This window comes from Doryrhamphus excisus, linkage group LG8, assembly GCF_037039965.1.
Source record: "Doryrhamphus excisus strain RoL-2023G ecotype Guam linkage group LG8, RoL_Dexc_Guam_v1.1, whole genome shotgun sequence".
In the NCBI taxonomy this organism is placed as follows: domain Eukaryota; kingdom Metazoa; phylum Chordata; class Actinopteri; order Syngnathiformes; family Syngnathidae; genus Doryrhamphus; species Doryrhamphus excisus.
The window spans coordinates 11,219,304-11,241,660 of NC_136364.1; the positions used below are offsets into that span (position 1 = coordinate 11,219,304).

Here is a 22,357-nt window from a genome sequence, read left to right on the forward strand (position 1 = left end):
ACCAAGCTCCATTAAGTATTCCATAAAGAATATACAACATAAAAATAAAAGGCACCTGTTGATACGCTCATTTAACACAGCAACCCCACTCGGGCTGAATGTTTGTATTGCAAAAATATAAACAAAGTTTATATTGTTCATTCCGCCCGTGCAATCAGAGAGACACTCCACCCACAGTGTCAACAGTCAATAGAACATGACAGCGCACACAATAACTGCATAATCTGGGGGTCTTGTTCAGTGTGGTTCATAGGACAGTCCCGACAAGATGCAGCTCTCGGCTTTGTGGATTCTGCTGCTCGCTGCTGTTTTGGCAACCGGTCTCGCTGCACCCACCGTCGCCCCGACCATTTCTCCAGAAGAGCAAAACCTTGCAGAGGTAATAGAGACTTAACCCCGGCTTGAAATAATGGCAAAACATCCCTTTATAGTACTTGCATCTATCTTTGCATTAGGGATATCTGTCACAGTTTTATGATGATGTGGGGACAAGGAACTCTACAAAGAAACGACTCCTTAGGAGCAACTTCAGTGAGGATCTGGAGTCCATGCAGTCTTTCTTTGGCCTGGAGGTAACCAGCGTGGATACTGCACACCCCCACTGGAATAGATTCTATGTGTTGCACCTTGCTGCTAATTTGTCACTGACCAGGTCACAGGAGTCTTGAATAAAGAAACCGTGGAGGTCATGAAGGCACCCAGATGTGGCGTGTCGGACATCAGCCAATATGGACACTTTGCTGGGAAACCCAAGTGGAATAAGAGGCTCATCACTTACAGGTAATGTCTTTGTTTTGTGTTAATAATGATGATTTCAACTTGATTTTCTTGACAGGATCACTCAGTATACACAAGATTTAAACCAGAGACAAGTGGACGACATCATTGCACAAGCCTTCCAGCTCTACAGCGACGTCATCCCGCTGGACTTCAAGCAGATCAACAGCGGCATTGCAGACATCATGATTCTCTTCAAGGGTGGATGTGAGTTCACATGGAGGGAAGGCTCTCCAAACTGTACACTTGAAATCCTCCTATATGTCCAACTGCAGATCACGGGGACTTTTATCCTTTTGACGGAAGCGGGGGAGTCCTGGCGCATGCCAACTCTCCAGGGCAGCAGCAGGGAGGGGACACCCACTTTGACGATGATGAACAGTGGAGTCTCACCCAAAGAGGTAACTGCAGAGTTGAAAGTATCGAGTCACTGTGAACTAGAACTAGAACCACGATCTAGTAAGCTTTCTGTGCTGGTTATTGTGTGTAGCTGCTCTATAGGAGTCCACAACTCAATGCAAATGCCCGAAAAAAGAGCATAATTTGTCCCCTTTAATGAATAAATCAAGGCTGTGTTGTGTTTTATTTAATAGCCACCACAGAACAACAAAGAACTTTCCCAAATGCTAACGTGTGAGTCTATATTATTCCGTATTTGTAACACAACGGGCACATAAATACCAACCAACCACTACTGTTGAGGCCGTAACTCACAACAAGCTAAAACTCAATTTTGAACCCACGGTATCACTTCCTGTCCTCCCTCTGCTCAGCTACCCTAGCACCAAAACACATTTACAACACCACACACAATTCTTATTAATGTTTTAAATGGCTTATTTTATCTAATTATGTCTATCATATTGGGTGTTATGAATGTAAAGTTGACTATAGGGGTGTTATTCCATGTCTAGAGGGCTCTAATAATGTTACAACTCATATTTATGTCTTAAAAAGCGTATTTTCTCTAATTATGTCTACCATATTGGGTGTTGTGAATGTAAAGTTGACTATAGGGGTGTTATTTTACGTCTAGAGGGCTCTAATAATGTTACAAATCATATTTAGATCATCGTAAACACGTTTTGTCATGCTCTTACTATGAAAATGTTGAATTTATAAATTAAAAAGTCATACTTGGGAAAAATGCCAAAAGAAACAAAGAAAAAACTTATCATAGTCGAGTCTGGAAGCAGTTAACCGTGATAAACGAGGGATTACTTTCAATTCTTGATTATAATATTTGTCCACCAGATGGTGCTACTTTTTCTCATTCAAAGCATACAGCAAAATGTCTCACCTTTCCTGTTATTGTTTTAGTTTTGTTTGTTGATGGTGAAGTTGTTTAACGGGAAGTGATATTTAACTCATACAGTATATAACTATAAAAGAATATAACTGCCATTTTTGTCATTAGGGACACATGAGTGAGTATATTTAAAGGACCTTTCCTGATTTATGCTGTCATTCTTGTGGGGTTCAGGTGTTAACCTGCTGCTGGTGGCGGCGCACGAGTTCGGCCATGCTTTGGGTCTGGACCATTCCAGGGACAGACGTGCGCTGATGTTCCCTACTTATCAATATGTCAACACAAATGGCTACAAGCTACCAGACGATGACAGACGAGGGGTTCAAGCCCTCTACGGTGAGCTTCCAAATCCTTTGAATATGGTTGGATAACAATTAAGCTAACTACTTTTTACATCAGTCCATTTGAAACAGTGGGGATTTTGCCCTGGGGGCAAGCCAAGCAGCGCCCCTCCACATCCAATAGACGGCTCTGCTTAAAATCTATTGAATTATTGTGTATTTAATGCAACATAGTTAAATAACAATTTAAGTGTATAAATATCTGATGGATGTTTATATTGCTCTCTGACCCCCAGGTAGCCGAACACCAGAGCCGACAGAAGCCTCAAAACCAAACCCACCACCCCAACCTGAGCCAGAGGAACCAACAGAAGACCCAACAGACCCCCTTCCAAACCCTCGTGACGAGCAGTGCAGCAGGGACCTGGTGTTTGATGCCGCCACATCCATCAGGGGAGACTTGTACTTCTTCAAAAATGGGTAAGCCATTTTGCTCAGAAATGCTCAGGACTCGTCTTTTTTTTATACCTACATGTCTCCCCAGATACTACTGGAGGAAGAGTACCATGTTCAATGGGATACGTTTTACTAAAGTCAGCACAATGTGGCCGCAGATCAACACCGTTGATGCTGCATATGAGGTGCCAAACAAGGATTTGCTTCATCTCTTTGAAGGTAAAGGTGGTGGAGCTTTGGTTAGTGCTGAGTCAATTTCCGCAACACAGGATTATTCCCGGCGTTTGTCAGTCTGTCTGTGTTCAACATACAGTGAAGAAAATAAGTATTTGAACACCCTGCTATTTTGCTATTTCTCCCACTTAGAAATCATGGAGGGGTCTGAAATTTTCATCGTAGGTGCATGTCCACTGTGAGAGAGATAAACTAAAAAGAAAAATCCAGAAATCACAATGCATGATTTTTTAACAATTTATTTGTGTGATACAGCTGCAAATAAGTATTTGAACACCTGTGTATCATCTAGAATTCTGACCCTGAAAGACCTGTTAGTCTGCCCATTAGAAGTCCACCTGCACTCCATGTATCATCCTGAATCAGATGCACCTGTTTGAGGTCGTTAGCTGCATAAAGACACCTGTCCACCCCATACAATCAGTAAGACTTTAACTTGTAACATGGCGAAGACCAAAGAGCTGTCCAAAGACACCAGAGACAAAATTGTACACCTCCACAAGGCTGGAAAGGGCTACGGAGCAATTACCAAGCAGCTTGGTGAAAAAAGGTCCACTGTTGGAGCTATCATTAGAAAATGGAAGAAGCTAAACATGACGGTCAATCTCAATCGGAGTGGAGCCCCATGCAAGATATCACCTCGTGGGGTCTCAATGATTCTAAGAAAGGTGAGGAATCAGCCCAGAACTACACGACAGGACTTGGTCAATGACCTGAAAAGAGCTGGGACCACCGTTTCCAAGGTTACTGTAGGTAATACACTAAGACGTCATGATGTGAAATCATGCATGGCACGAAAGGTTCCCCTGCTTAAACCAGCACATGTCAAGGCCCGTCTTAAGTTTGCATATGACCATTTGGATGATACAGAGGAGTCATGGGAGAAAGTTTTATGGTCAGATGAGACCAAAATAGAACTTTTTGGTCATAATTCCAATAAGCGTGTTTGGAGGAAGAAGAATGAAGAGTACAATCCGAAGAACACCATCCCTACTGTGAAGCATGGGGGTGGTAGCATCATGCTTTGGGGGTGTTTTTCTGCACATGGGACAGGACGAGTGCACTGCATTAAAGAGAGGATGACTGGGGCCGTGTATTGTGAGATTTTGGGGAACAACCTCCTTCCCTCTGTCAGAGCATTGAAGATGGGTCGTGGCTGGGTCTTCCAACACGACAACGACCCGAAGCACACAGCCAGGAAAACCAAGGAGTGGCTCCGTAAGAAGCATATCAAGGTTCTAGCATGGCCCAGCCAGTCTCCAGACCTGAACCCAATCGAAAATCTTTGGAGGGAGCTCAAACTCCGTGTTTCTCAGCGACAGCCCAGAAACCTGACTGATCTAGAGAAGATCTGTGTGGAGGAGTGGGCCAAGATCCCTCCTGCAGTGTGTGCAAACCTGGTGAAAAACTACAGGAAACGTTTGACCTCTGTAATAGCAAACAAAGGCTACTGTACCAAATATTAACATTCATTTTCTCAGGTGTTCAAATACTTATTAGCAGCTGTATCACACAAATAAATTGTTAAAAAATCATGCATTGTGATTTCTGGATTTTTCTTTTTAGTTTATCTCTCTCACAGTGGACATGCACCTACGATGAAAATTTCAGACCCCTCCATGATTTCTAAGTGGGAGAAATAGCAAAATAGCAGGGTGTTCAAATACTTATTTTCTTCACTGTAACTTGAAATGTTCTGAATGGATTTGGCGGAAATTTTCAGGAATTGTCAGAAATGGGATATGGAAGAACAGATTACATTTTGGGTGTGGTCCAAAATTATATACCGTATTTTCTGGACTATAAGTCGCTCTGGAGTATAAGTCGCACAAGGCCAAAAATGCATAATTAGGTAGAAATAAACATCAATAAGTCGCACTGAAGTATAAGTCGCATTTTGTGCGGGTAATTTAATTTATGACCAAAACAGACATTACGTCCTCTTGGAAGGCAAGTTCTAACAATTAAAGAATAGAGAACAGCCTGAATAGATGTAAGATATGCTAACACAATGCTTATTCAACTACACAAAAAATAAACACCTATAAATAAATATAGTCACCTGTACACTGGTATTACCCAATATAGTAGACATAATGAGTGAAAAAATGTATTTAAGACATAAATAGGACTCATGCTTGTGTGTGTTCCTGTCAAATGTGTTAAAAGTGACATCAAGGGGTTCAGAGTTGAGTTTTAGCTGTCACAGTACATGTTGGAATTACCATTTTCCTCAGCAAACCACAGCTCCTAAGTGCTATCAGCACTCAAGCAGCCCCCAGACACCTTGCTTGACACAGTCAAATTGTTACTCTCTTGTGCTGTAGAGTCATTTTCAGTGGATAGTAAATCTATACTGCTACACAAGCTGTACATTGACTTCTCTAAACTATACTTAAGTTGTATTTATTATTTTTGTATTGTATTGTATTTATTACAGTCCCTCAAGAAGCTATATTGTCATAAAAAATGTGCTGACTGTTTCTCCCTAGGTAACCAGTACTGGGGCATAAGGGCCTACGCAAAGACTTTGATAGCAGGATATCCGAAGTCTCTGAACAGCCTGGGCTTGCCATCCTATGTCAGTCAGGTGGATGCAGCAGTCTATGTGCCAACCACTGGGAAAACATTGATTTTTGCAAAGAGACAGTATTGGAGGTGAGTGTTGATCAGTCAAGATAATCTATAAGCGACCATAAACATATTTATTTGCTTTGTTCTTAATGACAGTAAACAACTACAAATCTTGCTATTACTCAACATCGTAATTGTCTTAATTGGACCGTGCTGGCATGTTTAAAAGCCATCACTAATAGGCTCCCTTATATGCATGCTCTGCCACAAGCTATGATGAAGCCAGAAACCAAATGGATTCCGGATACCCGCGATTGATCACACGGGACTTTCCTCACACGGGCTCCAAAGTGGATGCGGTTTTTGAGAATTATGGTGAGAAATCACATAAACCTGCTCAAGTGTATCTATTAAAGCTGCTTTGCTGCCCCCTTCTGGCATAAAGATAAGGTGCATGAAATTGTTATCGTTTATCTCTTAGGGTACCTTTATTTTTCGTCCGGGCCAAGACAGCTGGAATACAGCCTGTCTCTCAGGAGAGTGATGCGGGTGCTGCTCAACTATGGCTGGCTCAATTGTTACTAAACACTTCATCAAGTGATGCGTTTGATGAATAATAGCTCAATAAAATTTGCTTGTGATTTCAGGAAAGGTTCATCTTCTGTTTTTTCTGATATTACAACCATGAACGTATTCTTATTTTTGCCAGGGTTCTGCACTTTTGCTTGGTTACCCACACCAGCATGGTGCTTAATCACCACCGCTCCACCAGTGTTGAACATCCGAACGCACCTCTTTCAATGTAGTGACTAACTTACTTGAAAAGTGCCCACATGCAACATTCTAAATGGAAAATTTGACAATTCTCTGCACACCACAGATGTCAACATGTTATATTTATGCTCTTGCAGGGTACATATCCCTGTAATCTGCATTGTTTCACTGCACACCAGAGAAACCACAATAAACATCACGGACCACACAATGGAGATATTACGTAACAATGACTGTGCAAAAAAACTAACAACGAGGTACACAAAGTTACAGTTAACAAAGAACAAACCTACTGTACCCTAACAACTACTCATTAGTTCTTTATTAGTTTGTCATTATTTGCAGTAATTACTAGAAATGTATGTGCCTTAGTTCCTCAGTAACCTGTGTACTCATTAGTTCCTCAGTAACTACTCAAAACGGATGTACCTTAGTCATTAGTTCCTCATTAGTTATTATTTTTGTGTAACTTATTGTACGAGTAAGAGCCAAAAAATGGGCACTTTATTTGTTGAGTTTTGTGTGTTTTTTTAAGGATAAAGGACCAGTCCGTCTGATTTCCTACTGTGCCTCAAAGCTACAGACACCATTCTATCATAGTCTCTGAATCAGTGAAAATCTGATTAGTTTGAGTTATATGGCAAAATGCATAAAACATTAACACGTGTACACATAAAAAAACATGCGTTTTTTATTTGTTGATGTGTTACAAACCCCCTATTAGTAGTGTCAAAAATACATACAAAGAGTTATACATTTGAGTCAGTTAAATCAAGTCAAAATTCCCATTTGTTCATGTTTCTCAAATGAAACGATGTAATACTAGGTCCCGCATATAGATGGCGGTATTTCACCTTACCTCTGTCAACGTTCGATATCTAGTAGAAGAAGAGCGAACACGGAAGCTCAGTTGAATGGCTTGTCTTTAGCAAATTATTTAATCGAATTCCGTTCAAAAACATTCTGCGTGGTAGTGGAATTCTGTAACATATTGCTAAAATTGCGGCTTATTTTGCAGGTTTGTAATTCAAAGATGCATTCGCGGCGGAGGTCGCTACGGTTAGCCTTTAGTTTGTCTGCATATGATAGTAGCTAGCCAAACTCGTTGCTAACCATTAGGAAACATAAAACACAGCGAAAAATCTGCATTTACTGAGGTGAGTGTGCTTTTTTCTAACGTAACAGATAATGCGGATGCACTACTTGTATATAATCCAGCTAACCTACTAGATTTGATTTGTTGATAAAGCATCCGCAGGCTAAATCATGAAATAACTAGACAGTTGTAGCTCAGTGGAGTTACTGTTTGTACCTGTAGATTAGACTGTAAACTTTATCTTCCGTCTTGCACACAGGGGGCATCCCTTTCTCCAATGGAGTCACTGAACACTTTTGAATCCGAAATGGAAGCTGATGGACAGGGAAACTATTCTCTGTTTCCAGCTCTGGACATCGCTGGTCTGTCTGGGACTGCTGATAACCTGGAGAGGTTGTTCTCATTGTTATATACACTACCGCTCAAAAGTTTGGGATCACTTGCAAATTTCTTTTTTTTCCAAAGAAAAACAAATGTTCATGCATTTCACAAAAAAAAAATTCCATTTCACAATTTTTAAAAATCAATTTCACAAACAATTAAAATGAATCAGATGATTTTCAAAGAAGGATATCCATTTTTGCATAGATACCTACTATCAACAACTGTCAGTCCTCTGCATCAATATCCTGGTATGGCTGCTAATCCAAGTTCATCATTTTATAAGGCTAATAGATGATTAGAAAAGCCATCTAAAAATCTAAACTAAAATCTTTTACCATGCTGTTAACTACTTCCGTAAGAGAAAAGCACAAACTGGGTCTAACAAGGACAGAAAAAACGATGAGTGTGTAGTTTAAGACTAAGATGCCTCACAGCTGCACGAATTAGTACCCATCAAACACCAGTGTCAGTATCAACAGTGAAGCAGCGACTTCAGGATGCTGGACTTCATAGCAGGACTGCCAAGAAAAAGCCATATCTCAGACTGGACAAAAACATTTCCAAGTCACAGAGGAAAGCATTTTGTAGTGCCTATATAAATGAGGTATTTATGTAGATGACTGATAACTATTTATTTGCAGCGAACCTCCCAGTGAAATTGCAGAGAAGCCAAACCTCACCTGGCTTGATGCAGCTCAGGTATCTACTTTCCCAGCTTTTACTGCGCTGATGGCTTTGTCTTTGCCTAACCCAACTTGTCTTTTCCTCATGTAGATTGTTTTAGAGGAAGCAGGACACCCTATGCACATCAAGGAGATCAAGCAAAGGATTATCGACAGGGGACTTGTTCAGTCCAAGTATGGCAACTTCCTCTGCAAATTTATGTTTTACCAAATTGCATTCACACTTATTTTGATGTTATTGTCTTCTGACTGTGTAGTGCCAAGTCCAGTATGGAAGCTGTCATGTACCGTGAGGTAAGGACGAGCACACTCACTTCCTCTCCGTTCATGCTACACATTTTTAGTTGATTCATAATGTTTTCATCCTTCCATCATTACCGTTTGATCTGGGGAGAAACTATGAAGGTGCAACCTTGTATTGAGATGCACAGCAAGCAAGCGACCTAAATTGAGCCCTAATTGCGGCTTCTCCGTGCCCTGATGTGTCGGCCTCAGACTCCCGTTATGTTTCAGACACAAAAAGGCAGCAGGAGATTCAAGAGGATTGAGAACAGAAATGGAGTCTTTGCATTGCTGGTGAGTTTAAACAGGACAGTAATACGCTAAGCTTAAATATTGGATGCAGATGATCAGTTCAGTGTTTTTAAGTAATGAGTGGAATTATTGGGTGACCTCTCAATCCACTCGTGTGTGTGTGTGTAGCATCACTTTTAAGTTAACCATTCCCATTATACTACAGGTGTTGTCACCCATCCTCCAGCACAAGACTCTTCTGTTGTTCATGCTGTTGTTCTTTTTTTTTTTTTTGCAGACAAATGACGAGCGTCAGCAGGCACTCCAGGGCTTCACCGCTCAGGCCTTTCTTGGCCCCGGGCAGCAGAATGCACTCCCCGCTTCTGGTCCTGGCAGTGCCACTACCACCACCACCACCACCATGGCCCCCTTTCCGTCCTCGGAGAACAAGGCCAAGATGAAACGAGGAGCGCGGAAAAAACAGAACGAAAAGTACCGGCTGAAGTACCTTAGACTGCGCAAAGCAGCACGTGCCATGATATTTGTAAGTAAACTCATTCAGAATCTTTAGATAGATGTTTCTTAAACCAGGAAAACTGTGTGCATTATTTGCAGGAAAATGCAGCCTTGCACGATGAAGTTGCCCATCTAGAAGAGAAGTTTGTAAGAGCGAAAGAAGAGCGCCAGTAAGTACACGTGTTTCCATGTATAAAGAGCATGAACTGTATTGATCTCAATAGAGGGCCACCTTGAACACAACACCAACACTCCTTATCAAAATTATCTAGTAAGAAATATTCATTTATTAATTCTCTACCGCTTATCCTCACGAGGGTCGCGGGGGATGCTGGAGCCTATCCAAGCTGTCTTTAGGTGAGAGGCGGGGTACACCCTAGACTGGTTGCCAGCCAATCACAGGGCACATATAACAAACAACCATTCACACTCACATTCATACCTATTAACCTAGCATGTTTTTGGAATGTGGGAGGAAACCGGAGCACCCGGAGAAAACTCACGCATGCACGGGGAGAACATGCAAACTCCACACTGAGATGTAGTAAGAAATATCTTGAAGACAAAACAATATTAGTGAAATAACATCTAGACCCGATAGTGATTGAATTGCTTTATTGATCAGCATTATTTTGAGAGTATTTTTGTCTCACAACCTTTGCCGTTTTTCGTGGCTGCTTCGCTCCATGTCATCAATGTGTGTGTGTGTGTGTGTGTGTGTGTGTCTGTGTTTATATAATTTCTAGATTAGAATAGCTAGAGTTCAGTCTAAGAGATCCATTAAAGGCTCAGAATGTTTTTGCAGTTAATTTTCTGCTCCAACCAGTAGTTTACATTTCTCAACTTTTCAATAGTTTTTTGTTGGGGTTTTTATTATAATCCTCAAAACGATTAATTATTGAATTAACTTTTTCAAAGATTCATCTGTAAATAAAGCTTCCAACATAAATTCATATTTCTCTCAATGTACAGATTGTTGCTGTTACACTATCAGTCTCTGTCAGAGGGGGACTTCTTGCACACACCCAGCTCATCCAGCAACCATCCAGCTGTGCCCCCTCCCACCATAAATTCTGGCCCTGGAGGTGCTCCCGGCCTTTGCGGGACTCACAGTCTATCATCGGTGGTGTCGACGGGCGACGAAGGAGTGCTTAAAAAGCCCAAGAAGGAACGGAAAGAGCGAGTCAAAGAGAATGGAAAAGAGGAGCGTGAGTGTTACAGCTTAAAGCATAAATATCAAAACTATATTTCATGTGTTTCAATGTTTTTTTACCTCGTGTTTCCTAAGCCCCCAAGAAGATGACCAAAAGGAGAAAACTAGCGGATGGCTCCCGGAAACTGGTGCAACCTATTGCACTGGACTCCTGCGGTCGCCCCGTATTTCCCATCGTGCTGGGAGGCTTAACGGTCTACAGTTTGGGCGAGGTCGGTGAGCTCTCATCATGAGAAACCTAACAATATCGAATTTCGATTATCGCTCCCTCGTACAGACGTCCCCCTCAATATTGCAGTTTGATTATCACTCCCTCACTATATTGTATTGCATTTTTTTCAGAAATGTATTAATTCATGGTCATTGTTGACCAAACATATTAACATATAAGTGATAAGTAGTATTCTGATCACTAGGCGGCAGTAATGTCACAAAACATTAGATTACATTATCACTGCATGAAGTCGAAGAAATCAACCATGGCATGTCCGACATGGTAGACTGAAACAAAGTTTTCTTTCCTTGTGGTAAGTGTCAAGTTTCTGAAGTTAAGAAGAAATAAATGTCAGGCTAACTGGTTAGCTCGCTAGCTTGCTCAGGAGCTGCCGTCTCGAGTCCCTGCCACACAGAAGTTGTAATGTGGTGTAAACAATGAATAAGAGTGGTGTAACTATAGGTGACTATAGGGTTGTTACTATGTCATGTCCATGGGTGCTTCATTCATTCATTCATTTTCTACTGCTTATCCTCACGCGGGTCATTGGGGGTGCTGGAGCCTATCCCAGCTGTCTTTGGGCGAGAGGCGGGGTACACCCTGGACTGGTCGCCAGCCAATCACAGGGCACATACAGACAAACAACCATTCACACTCACATTCATACCTATGGACAATTTGGAGTTGCTAATTAACCTAGCATGTTTTTGGAATGTGGGAGGAAACCGGAGTTCCCGGAGAAAACCCATGCATGCACGGGGAGAACATGCAAACTCCACACAGAGATGGCCAAGTGTGGAATTGAACTTGTGTCTCCGAGCTGTGAGGCCTGTGTGCTAACCACTCGTCCGCCGTGCAGGTCTAATAATGTTAATTTAGAAAGTCATAAGGTTTTCCGAGCATTTCATTTATTAACATTGAATCCTATATCGTGGAAATGTATTGAACCCTGTCCGGTCTGGAAACCAATTCAACGAGGGCTGACTGACTAAAAGCTGCCTGTTTAAATATTTCTTTCCCCAGATCATCACGGATAGAATGCTGTTCCATGACCAATGTGCCATCTACCCAGTGGGCTTTTGCAGCACGCGAATCTTTGCCAGCATGAAAAACCCAGAGCAGCAGTGCCTCTACACCTGTCAAATCAAAGATGGGAGAAGCGGACCGCAGGTAATGAAAGACACATACAGATGCTCGCACTGATGTACCATTGCCAACATTTGGCAAACTGGGGCAGCAGCTCTCCAACTTATATGAACATTTGGCCAATTATTTAAAGGATATTTCTTAACTTGGGTTTCCTTTTATTTGTTGTGATGTTACTTGTTTTTCACGGCAGTTTGAAATCGTGCCAGAAGAAGATCCTCAGAATGCCATTGTGGCCTCATCTGCCCTGACATGTCACTCTAACCTGCTCAAGGCCATCGCTTCCGTCAGGTACTGTGCTGTCTTATCAGCTCATGTTATCTTCTTACTCACCGGTCCCCCCTCCCTCCAGTCCCAAGTCTGTCGCTCCAATTGTGCCCTCCGGAGCGGACTTCTTCGGCTTCTCTCATCCCACCATCCAGAATCTCATCCAGAGTTGTCCTGGAGCACGCAAATGCAACAAGTACGCCTTGCTGTCTCCATTTAACCTCAACGACGTGCACCTCATCAAATCTGCTTTTCATGTCCCCTCAGCTACCGATGGATTCGTTTTGAGGTGTGCCGCCCGGGCGACGGCCAGGTTCCTCACAGCCTGTCTGAGGATGACGTCTCTGTCAATTTTGAGGCCTATCAAAGACACCAGCGCTTTAGTTTTGAGAAGGCGGAGCAAATCACAGGTTAGGCTGCATGCATGTTGATCTTTTACAACAAAAGAGATTTTATATGGCAGAAATTCTAGGGAACATTTAAGTTGTATATGGCAGAAATTCTAGGGAACATTTAAGTTGTATAAAATCCAACAATGGCAAAACTAAACATTTTTAGTAGCTCTGCAATAGTAACAAGGCAATCCTCGGCATCCATCAGTTCATGTTATTATTTTGCTATATGGCTTGTATACACTACCGCTCAAAAGTTTGGGATCACTTGCAAATGTCTTTGTTTTCCAAAGAAAAACAAATTTTCATGCATTTCACAAACAAATTTTTCCATTTCACAAACATTTTTATCCATTTCACAACCAATTAAAATAAATTTTCAAAGAAGGATCTCCATTTTTGCATAGAGGCCTACTATCAACAACTGTCAGTCCTCTGCATCAATCTCCTGGTATGGCTGCTAATCCAAGTTCATCATTTTATAAGGCTAATAGATGATTAGAAAAGCCATCTAAAAATCTAAACTAAAACTAAAATCTCTTACCATGCTGTTAACTACTCCCTTCAGAGAGCAGCACAAACTGGGTCTAACAAGGACAGAAAAACGCTGATCAACTGTTTAAGAGAGTGTGTAGTTTAAGACAAAGATGCCTCACAGCTGCACTAAATAGTAGCCATCAAACACCAGTGTCAGTATCAACAGTGAAGCGGCGACTTCAGGATGCTGGACTTCATAGCAGGACTGCCAAGAAAAAGCCATATTTCAGACTGGACAAAAACATTTCCAAGTCATCCCAAACTTTGGAGTGGTAGTGTATATCACTTTCATTAATGGCTCGGTCTGTTTTAATCATTGAGGAAAGTGTCTGCGTAATTATTTAATTATAGAGAAGTAACCAGTTTCAATATATTACCATATATGGCCTGCAGACTGGAGGTAGTATCACTTACCTTCCAAGGTAGGGTTAATAGTTAATGATAAAATGAGCATTGGCCTCCAGACTGTGAAATTAAACTCTTTGTTGCTTTGTCTTTTTGCTCCAGCGCAGACACTGCAGTGTTCTAGCTCCTCCCACCCGAGCCCGGCCTCCATGAAGCTGTCGACCTCTTCCTATTTCAGCTCCCCTTAAGGTCATACAATTTGCAGATGGCATCTCGATAAATTCAAATGCACATTACAATTTTAAGTGACACATTAGAAAAACAGTTCAAAGTAACAAATGTGATTTTTAATGTTTTGTGGGACCAAACAATTTCACATTATTTGCCTCTAAGTCAGTTACACTTACTCCAAGTTGACTTTGAATGCAGCATTCTCATATCAACATTCTTATCTATCTGTGAAAATTATGTATGGAAATTGTGTGTATTACAAATAAATAAAACCAAAAAGACTGTTAACGTTTGATGATAATAAAAGGGGGCGCAGGTAAGACAGCGTTTGCACTGTAGACCGGACAAGCTTTAAAGTCACAAGGCCAGTCTTTCCATGCATAACGAACAGCCGCTACTGCAGTAGAGGGTGGGCAGACGTGGGCGGCGATCTGTATGGTGGTGGGACCCCAATGCTTGATGGGAGCTGGAATCCAGACAGACTGAGGCCCACATTGAGCTTGCGACTGCGAGCAGCAGATCTTGATGGGAAAAAAAAATAAGGTGGATAAATTCTACAGCAGTTTTGTGATTTTTTAATGTCTTTGAATGGTGCGTGTCCCTGCTGATTACCTCAAAGATATCTTCGGATGGCGTGACAGAGACTATTTGGTCATAGGTGATGTTGACATGCATCGGAGTAGACAAGATTTGTTTTGGGAAAGGTCCAAGGAAGGCCACGTCAGTGTCATTGTAGGCCACCGCCCTCGCTCCCAGTGTCAGTCTGTAAGCCACATCCTGCTTGTCACGGGGGTGGATGCTGCATGGCGGAGTCGGACAACAGGTAAGGAACACAACATTGAGATTAGAGAACATGTCATCTCATTTCATGTTGATTGAATATAATGCAATTTCTATTGAAGTGGCGGCCATTTGGCACACTATATGCTAAATATCAGCCACACTGTTGGACATCACTGCTTACTTATACACCCACAGTAGTATACTGCGTGTCAGCTGTATTCTTACGTGCCGTACGGTGAAGTCTCATCAGGTAAATCCATTGCCACAGCCATGAAGGTCCTCTGCAGACGAGAGTTGGGCACAAAGCCTCTGTCGGCTGTCTGGTGCCAGCGGATGTTTGGAAAGCCGTCATCTGTGGAGCCTTTTATGTAGGTGGACAGCTGCATCAGCGAGAGGTACGTGAGACACTTGAAACAACAACAACAAAGCAGTAGCAGGCCTTGGCAAGTGCTGATGCTGGGGGAAAGGGACCTGCAGTGGTTTTATTTAGCTGGGGCGTTTCTTTGTACCTAAACAACGAAGAAGACTGATTGAAATCAGGCTATTATTGGAAAGAGGCTGTAAGTCGTTGGTTTAATAATGATTTGGAATACATGACAAAGTGGAAAGATGCTCATTCATAAACAAGTAGCAACACAGCAGCAACAGAACCAATGTTGTAATAGTGGTAAGTGCTGAGGCAGCGTCAATAGCACTAATGACTCAATTGTAAACAACAGCATGACAAGTCATACAACCATGTATGATTTTCACACAAACTGGTGACATTCAAAGTACATGCAGAGGTAGATGATCATTAATTCGAGAGAGTCTGATGCATACAAAAATGATTAATTAATCTATTCCAAATACAAAAAATATGAACAGAAATAAATTTTATTGAGAGTAATTATATGCAGAAACATGCAGAAAACAAACTTCCTGTACGTTGTAGTGAGATGGAATTCAATAGTGTTTCTCACCTTCATGCAATTGGTGGCACTTGCACCTTTCTTTGCTTATTTAGCAGTCACGCGCAATAAAACAGTGACAGTGAGTCAGCAACACACGGGGTGATTGGGCCCTCGATTTCATGGAACGATAAAGTACAGGACAAACTGACTTGTTTGCCATGTGCAATATTGTAAGAAAACAGACAAAATCTGGGCAATACGTTTCACTGGAAGCCAAATCATACAAATACATTTCAAATATCATAGAAATATGTTGGAAAAACTGTACTTAAAAAGCAACTACTGCAATCTTATGGAGTTCGTTTAAAAAAAAACAAAAAAAAAAACATCAGGAGGTTGACTATAGCCATAGTGGGTAATCCCAATGTGTGTGTTTTTTAAACCCCTTTACACCTTAAAGTGCACAAAACCCATGACTATAAGACACTGTTAATCAAATAGGGGGACTCATGAGTATTCACAGTAAAAAAATATATATACACTACTGCTCAAAAGTTTGAGATGACTTGAAAATGTTTTTGTCCAGTCTGAGATATGGCTTTTTCTTGGCAGTCCTGCTATGAAGTCCAGCATCCTGAAGTCAACGCTTCACTGTTGATACTGACACTGGTGTTTGATGGCTACTATTTAGTGCAGCTGTGAGGCATCTTTGTCTTAAACTACACACTCTCTTGCACAGTGTCTCTGTGCAGCGTTTGTCTGTCCTTGTTAGACCCAGTTTGTGCTGCTCTCTGAAGGGAGTAGTTAACAGCATGGTAAGAGATTTTAGTTTTAGTTTAGATTTTTACATGGCTTTTCTAATCATCTATTATCCTTATAAAATGATGAACTTTGATTAGCAGCCATACCAGGAGATTGATGCAGAGGACTGACAGTTGTTGATAGTAGGCCTCTATGCAAAAATGGACATCCTTCTTTGAAAACTATCTGATTCATTTTAATTGTTTGTGAAATGGATAACAATGTTTGTGAAATGGAAAAAAATTGTCTCTGAAATGCATGAAAATATGTTTTTCTTTGGAAAACAAAGCAGTTTGCAAGTGATCCCAAACTTATGAGCGGTAGTGTGTATATATATAACCTATATATATTACAATACAAGCAACAATTACCTGGACAAATCCAAAGGGAAAGTCCAGAGCAGTCTGCCCACCTGAGCCCAGGTGAAAGGCCTCCCTCCAGTCATCAATCATGGCGGGGAAAGAACAGTTGTACTTATCTTGATGGTAGTATACATTTTGTTCACCTGGAAACAAGAGTAACATATCCATCAATGCATATTCGGATTGATGATTGAATCTTTGATGGCTGCAGTGTTACCTTGGTACCAGATGGCCCCTTTAAGGGTCATGTTGAGCAGCGGGTGGATCATCGCGTTCCACAGGACTGAGTTTGCAGTTTTAGACCTGCGGGTAAAATAACATTAGTTTTGACAAACCACATATGCTCTGATTAACACTATAGGGTCAACATCTGTGGCTGTAGATAACCTTCTAATGCAGTTTTTACGCATCCAGTAACTTTATCTACCGCCGCATGTGCTTTCTCATCATTATGAATGAGTCATGTAAAAAAAAAAAAAAAAAATGTTGCAACAGAGTATCGAGAGACTATCGAGTATGCTTGCCTTTGTGTGCCCTTCAGTCCACATTTCTGAAGAGCACTTGAAGATGACCACGCTTCAACAGGAGTGCCCCCCCAGCAGGACTCTACCAGTCCAATGGGGTACTTTAAGTTGTCGTACATGTAACGACCAAAGAGCCAACACACTGCAGAGAACTCGGCCAGACCACCTGGAAGAACAGCAGTCCACTCAGAAAGAAAATAAAACCTTTGTCGATTTTTGGATAAATCATGCTTGGTCTTACTCGATTCAGTCACAGACCATGGAAGAGCCACTCCCTTCAGATCAGTCAGCTCAGTATCACTCATACGCAAGGCTACCATGAAGGTTCTCACGTGAGGGTACTTGTCCGCAAGGGCAAGTTCCTCTGATGCATTGAAAATCTGTGCGGGGATCATTAGTAATGCACATTAAGCCTCTTTGTGTATTAACAAGCTGTTCATCATACCTTACACACCATTTGTTTAGATCAGTGATTCTCAACTGGTGGGTCGTGGGCCAGGGCAAAAATCATATGACTAGAAGGGCAATAGAGGGGCAGAACCGCTCATTCTCCAACAGACTCCTCCAGTTCTGTACCCATAGTGAATGCTACAGGACTTCATTTCGGCTGTACCTGTCTGTTAAAGACAGTTCACAACACTATTGAGCTGTACTGTGTGTCCTTGTATAAAGTGTAAATATAAAAAAGTGTTTGTGAATATGCAAATCTTATATTGTTCTAGTATATTTTTAAGCAAATTCTAATTTCCTGAACACCGTATCCACCTTAGTTTATAGTAAAATATTGGTCTTGAAATGATCATTTAATTAGTTTTGTGCTAGTATACAGTGTTATTATACACTACCCTGTTATTTTACTTCTTCCAAAGCAAATTTGCAAATGCTGTATCTATAGCACTCTGGCCAATCTTCCCCGCTCCGTACACCTTCCCTCTCCTATCAAAGAGGTCCTCTCCCTGTTCCCCCCCGATCACTTAGTCTGACATCTCATCCATCCTGCACAAACAACTCCGCCTGCATACTCGATCCCATCCCATCCAGCTTCATCAAAGCCTGTCTCCCCACCATTTCCCCTCTCATCACATCAGTGGACGACATGTCCCTCAACACTGGTTCTGTTCCTCCCTCATTGAAACTTGCTAACATCACCCCCTTTCTGAAGAAACCTGGTCTGAACTGAGACACAAAGAACAATCTCTAACATTCCATTTCTCTCGAAAATCTTAGAATGTGTCATCGTTGCCCAGCTAAGAACCCATCTTAACTCCAATAATGTGATTTGGAATAATGTGAATAATTTGAACCATTTTAATCTGGATTCTGCTTACACCACAGTAGTGAAACAGCCCTTCTCACAGTCACCTTCTTCTCGCTTCAGACTTGGACTACCTCACCTCTTCAACCTCACTGCAGCCTTTCACACCATCGGTCACACCATCCTCCACTCTCACATTTCATCCACCCTCAGCACTGGAACTGCACTCACCTGGGGTCACGTCATACACATCAACCACTGCCCCTCTGTCCCAAGGTGTGCACCAGGGATCAATGCTTGGCCCCCCTCCTCTTCATCCTGTATTTACCGTCAAGGACTTCAGTTTCATTGCTAATCCACTGCTCCACACACTCTCTCTGAAATAAAATCATGGATGGAACTCAAACTTTCTCAAACTAAACTGTGACAATTCTGATATCATTGAATTTGGTACAAAATCGCTCACAAAAACAGCCAACAACTTTTTCCTCCTTATCCAAAATACCTCCCTTGTGTCCGAAATTATAGCCTTTTCCTTGATAGCACTCTCTTCTTTGAACACCACATCATCCAGATAACCTGAAGTGCCTTTTTTCATCTAAAAAACTTTGCCCGTCTTCGCCCTTCCTGCTCCTTTTTTTGATGCTGACACAGTCATTCACGCTTTCATCACCGCCTTGATTACTTTTCTCGCGAATTCCAAACAAAACCCTCGAACTTCAGTATACTCTCACTCACGCTCGCCCTTGTGACCAAATCACCTTTGTCTTCCTAGTAAATCTCCACTGGCTGAGAAATCCCACCGACATGCTAACCACTTGGTCACCGTGCAGCCTGATACCCATCCCTATGTACAATATTGCACAGCATCACACTGACCTCTGATGTTTTGAAGTACATGTTGCTCTGGCCCCCACAAAGCCAAACGTCCCCGAATAGCACATCGGTCAGCGTGGCCGAGGTGTTCTGAAGGGCTACGGTCACGTTGTAGGGGCCGCCAGCCTCAACGGGGTTTAGGGTGACTCGCCAGATGCCTGCGTGTGTTACGGGGAGGACATTATTCCTTTAAACCAGGGCTTTGAATTTTAGAATTGTGAAACGTGGTTATGGGTAAACTGTAGTACACCTTGGGCAGCTGCTGCATTCAACACTGCTATTCTCAAGGTTTGGGATTTGCATTATTTCCAAGCCACTTTGCACAAAGTCCCTGTCAAGATCACTCAGTTCGACCTGATTTTTTTTTTCTTTCTCTCTTCCCCACCCCCATCACAGCCCCGCGGATGTCTGCATCCACGTCCCACCCGACAACATGCAAGCTCGATTTACCTTTGGTCACAGTGACTGGTGAGCTCTCTTGTTTTATCGGTCCTGACAAATAGACGGTGACCTGCTCGCCCTCAGGGCCGTAACCCCATAGAACCGCTCTCTCCGGAGACCTCTGCAGCACCATGTGGTCTCCATAGTAGGACGCGAAGCACAGCTCCCCTTCTAGACACACAGCACACACACAATGTGTTTCTTTTTCATGTAATCATATAAGCCGTGTATTTTCTATCAATACAATCTCATCTTAGATATCAATGATGGCTCCATCACTGTTGAATGTAGTGTTCTTTTCATACTACTGCTTTTACCAGTATTAGAACCACACAAGGGTAGCAATTTGCTGTACGATTTTCCAGCGTGTTGCAGGTTCATCTGAGGTTTAAAACCCCCGTCAACCTGAGATAACCGCTAAGGAAGAAAAACTCACCAACACCAGTAGGTTTTTTTTTTTATTATTTAGTTTGAAACATCTAATGGTAATCTCCAGCTGTGAGGCATCTTTGTCGTAAAATACACACTCTTGCACAGTTGTGCAGCGTTTTTCTGTCCTTGTTAGACCCAGTTTGTGCTGCTCTCTGAAGGGAGTAGTTAACAGCATGGTAAGAGATTTTAGTTTTAGTTTAGATTTTTAGATGGCTTTTCTAATCATCTATTAGCCTTATAAAATGATGAACTTGGATTAGCAGCCATACCAGGAGATTGATGCAGAGGACTGACAGTTGAAATCCTTCTTTGAAAATCATATGATTCATCTTAATTGTTTGTGAAATGGATAAAAATGTTTGTGAAATGGAAAAATTTGTTTGTGAAATGCGTGAAAATTAGTTTTGCTTTGGAAAACAAAGACATTTGCAAGTGATCCCAATGTTGAATAGATGTGTCAGCCAAGGCAGTCAATATCAATATCCTTGATGTTCACCAACATCATCCCTGGTGAAAAGGCTCAGACTTAAGTTAGGTTTTTATTTTCAAAATAAATCCTGTTTTTCTTTTGGTACTTTTCTTCATATGGTGGACTGTGGAGACATTCTTTACATGTTGCGTCTCTTGGACTCTGTATATAATTGTGCCTTGAGGTTTGTGACAAACTGCAAATCGCTAACTCCCATCATCCATTCCTTACTTTACGCAGGTTCAGTCACTTGTGTTTTTATTTATAAGGCAATATTGAAACTGCTCCCAAACTATTTATGTACACACATTGTCTAGCAGACAAATACAAGTTACAAATTAAAACCTGTTTTCACCAAATGTAAAAAGGACTCTGGATACTGAGTTTGGTAAAAAAGCGTTTGCATGGAATGAGCTCCAGAAAGACTTGAAATTACAGAAGCTCATATCTTTAAATGCTTTTAAATTAATAGTTAAATGTAGGGCAGATACTGAAATTTGCAGCTGCTCCTCATAAGTCTGCTCTGAATCTGTTGTTTTGATTTTTATATAGTTTTATCATTGCCCGTACAATGTTGTAATTGTCTGTATCAGAAACCTTTGCTGCTTTAATGAAAAATATATTATTAATCTCAATGAGGCTAACATGGATAAGTAAAAAATAAATTAAATAATGCGCTGTGTGAGGACTTGATAATGTATTTATTTATTTATTTTTTAAAAAAGGTAGTTATTCAACCTCACTTTGACAACATTTCTACTCACCACGATGCCGGAAATGAGACGGTGCAATCGAAAGTAGACACAAATACAGTATAAGTAGACAGCCCAACAGAGTCAAAATATGCAGGTATGCAGAAGTTTGTCCCATACCACTGGAATGTATTGTTGTTTAATAAAACAACATACAACTGTGGTGAGTCCGAGTAGTAATTTGATGCTATTCCTCTTGGTTTCAAATGTTATCAAACTAATCGACAAGCTCCAACAAACAGTTGAAGTGTGAAATATAACTCGACTGGAGTTGAGTCGATAAAGCGTCCCTCTCAGCCTTTTTGAGGGCAGGCTGGCTTCTGTCCAAAGAAACACGACAAAGCGATGCCTCTTTTGTTGCGCGGTCATTTACATAACAACGACGTAGATCAGATTTCGTCCCAACAAGTATTCTCGTTAAAAGATTCATACGAGATAACAATTACTTGTAGTACCAGTTCTTCATAGTGCGTTCTTGAACTTTGTGTGCTGGTTGCGTGTGTTTACTTCCTTTCTTGTTTTGTGGCCTTCTTCTCTGTCGTTGAACAAACTATAATAGTTCACTACCGCCACGCTCCGCGTGTGAATAATCGCCATGACTTAACGGCTAGATTTATAATACATAATGTAGCGACTGTTATGTTGACATGTTGTGATTCAAGAGTGTCTGATCGTTCCGGGTGGCCATGAACGCACCAGGGGTGGGGGCGTGTCGTTGTGGGGGAACCAGGAAGGAAGCTCTGGTGTAGTTGCTGGCTGTGATTTAGTGACGTGGTTACGGCGGACAGTAGCCATTATTGTGTACAATAAAAAGCTTGTTATTGTTA

The 22,357-nt window shown here is 41.6% G+C and overlaps 2 protein-coding genes across 3 annotated transcripts; one reads left to right on the forward strand and one right to left on the reverse strand.

The window, feature by feature from the left end:
- The first annotated feature begins 212 nt into the window (after positions 1–212).
- On the forward strand, positions 213–14,238 carry tbrg1 (transforming growth factor beta regulator 1). The gene is made up of 23 exons (XM_078792827.1): positions 213–379; positions 456–572; positions 653–780; positions 836–984; positions 1,053–1,178; positions 2,261–2,422; positions 2,664–2,847; positions 2,912–3,042; positions 5,550–5,715; positions 5,903–6,006; positions 7,729–7,894; positions 8,527–8,584; positions 8,660–8,742; positions 8,826–8,862; positions 9,380–9,625; positions 9,697–9,767; positions 10,570–10,805; positions 10,886–11,022; positions 12,048–12,194; positions 12,364–12,461; positions 12,523–12,633; positions 12,705–12,847; positions 13,874–14,238. The coding sequence occupies exons 1-23, from the start codon at positions 269–271 to the stop codon at positions 13,957–13,959; spliced, it is 2,997 nt and encodes a 998-aa protein (XP_078648953.1). The 5' UTR covers positions 213–268; the 3' UTR covers positions 13,960–14,238.
- siae (sialic acid acetylesterase) lies at positions 14,058–22,070 on the reverse strand. 2 transcript variants are annotated; one of them, XM_058079933.2, is made up of 10 exons: positions 21,543–22,070; positions 19,887–20,048; positions 19,440–19,594; positions 17,547–17,685; positions 17,306–17,471; positions 16,999–17,084; positions 16,791–16,924; positions 14,951–15,105; positions 14,555–14,741; positions 14,058–14,463 (listed from the first exon to the last, which is right to left on the reverse strand). In XM_058079933.2, exons 1-10 carry the CDS (start codon positions 21,646–21,648, stop codon positions 14,227–14,229), a joined length of 1,527 nt encoding a protein of 508 aa, XP_057935916.2. In that variant the 5' UTR covers positions 21,649–22,070; the 3' UTR covers positions 14,058–14,226. The 2 variants fall into 2 exon arrangements, with proteins under 2 accessions (XP_057935916.2, XP_057935917.2); XM_058079934.2 differs by having other exon boundaries at positions 21,977–22,057.
- Positions 22,071–22,357: the final 287 nt, after the last annotated feature.

Excerpts from the sequence above, each read along its gene's own strand:
- tbrg1 (XM_078792827.1), top strand. The coding sequence starts at position 269 with ATGCAGCTCTCGGCTTTGTGGATTCTGCTGCTCGCTGCTGTTTTGGCA. Across the intron at positions 7,895-8,526 it reads ACTGCTGATAACCTGGAGAG|CGAACCTCCCAGTGAAATTG; the intron begins GTTGTTCTCATT and ends ATTTATTTGCAG. Across the intron at positions 8,863-9,379 it reads AAGCTGTCATGTACCGTGAG|ACAAATGACGAGCGTCAGCA; the intron begins GTAAGGACGAGC and ends TTTTTTTTGCAG.
- siae (XM_058079933.2), bottom strand. The coding sequence starts at position 21,648 with ATGGGACAAACTTCTGCATACCTGCATATTTTGACTCTGTTGGGCTGT. Across the intron at positions 19,595-19,886 it reads ACCAGTCACTGTGACCAAAG|GCATCTGGCGAGTCACCCTA; the intron begins GTAAATCGAGCT and ends TAACACACGCAG. Across the intron at positions 14,742-14,950 it reads GAGACTTCACCGTACGGCAC|CATCCACCCCCGTGACAAGC; the intron begins GTAAGAATACAG and ends TCCGCCATGCAG.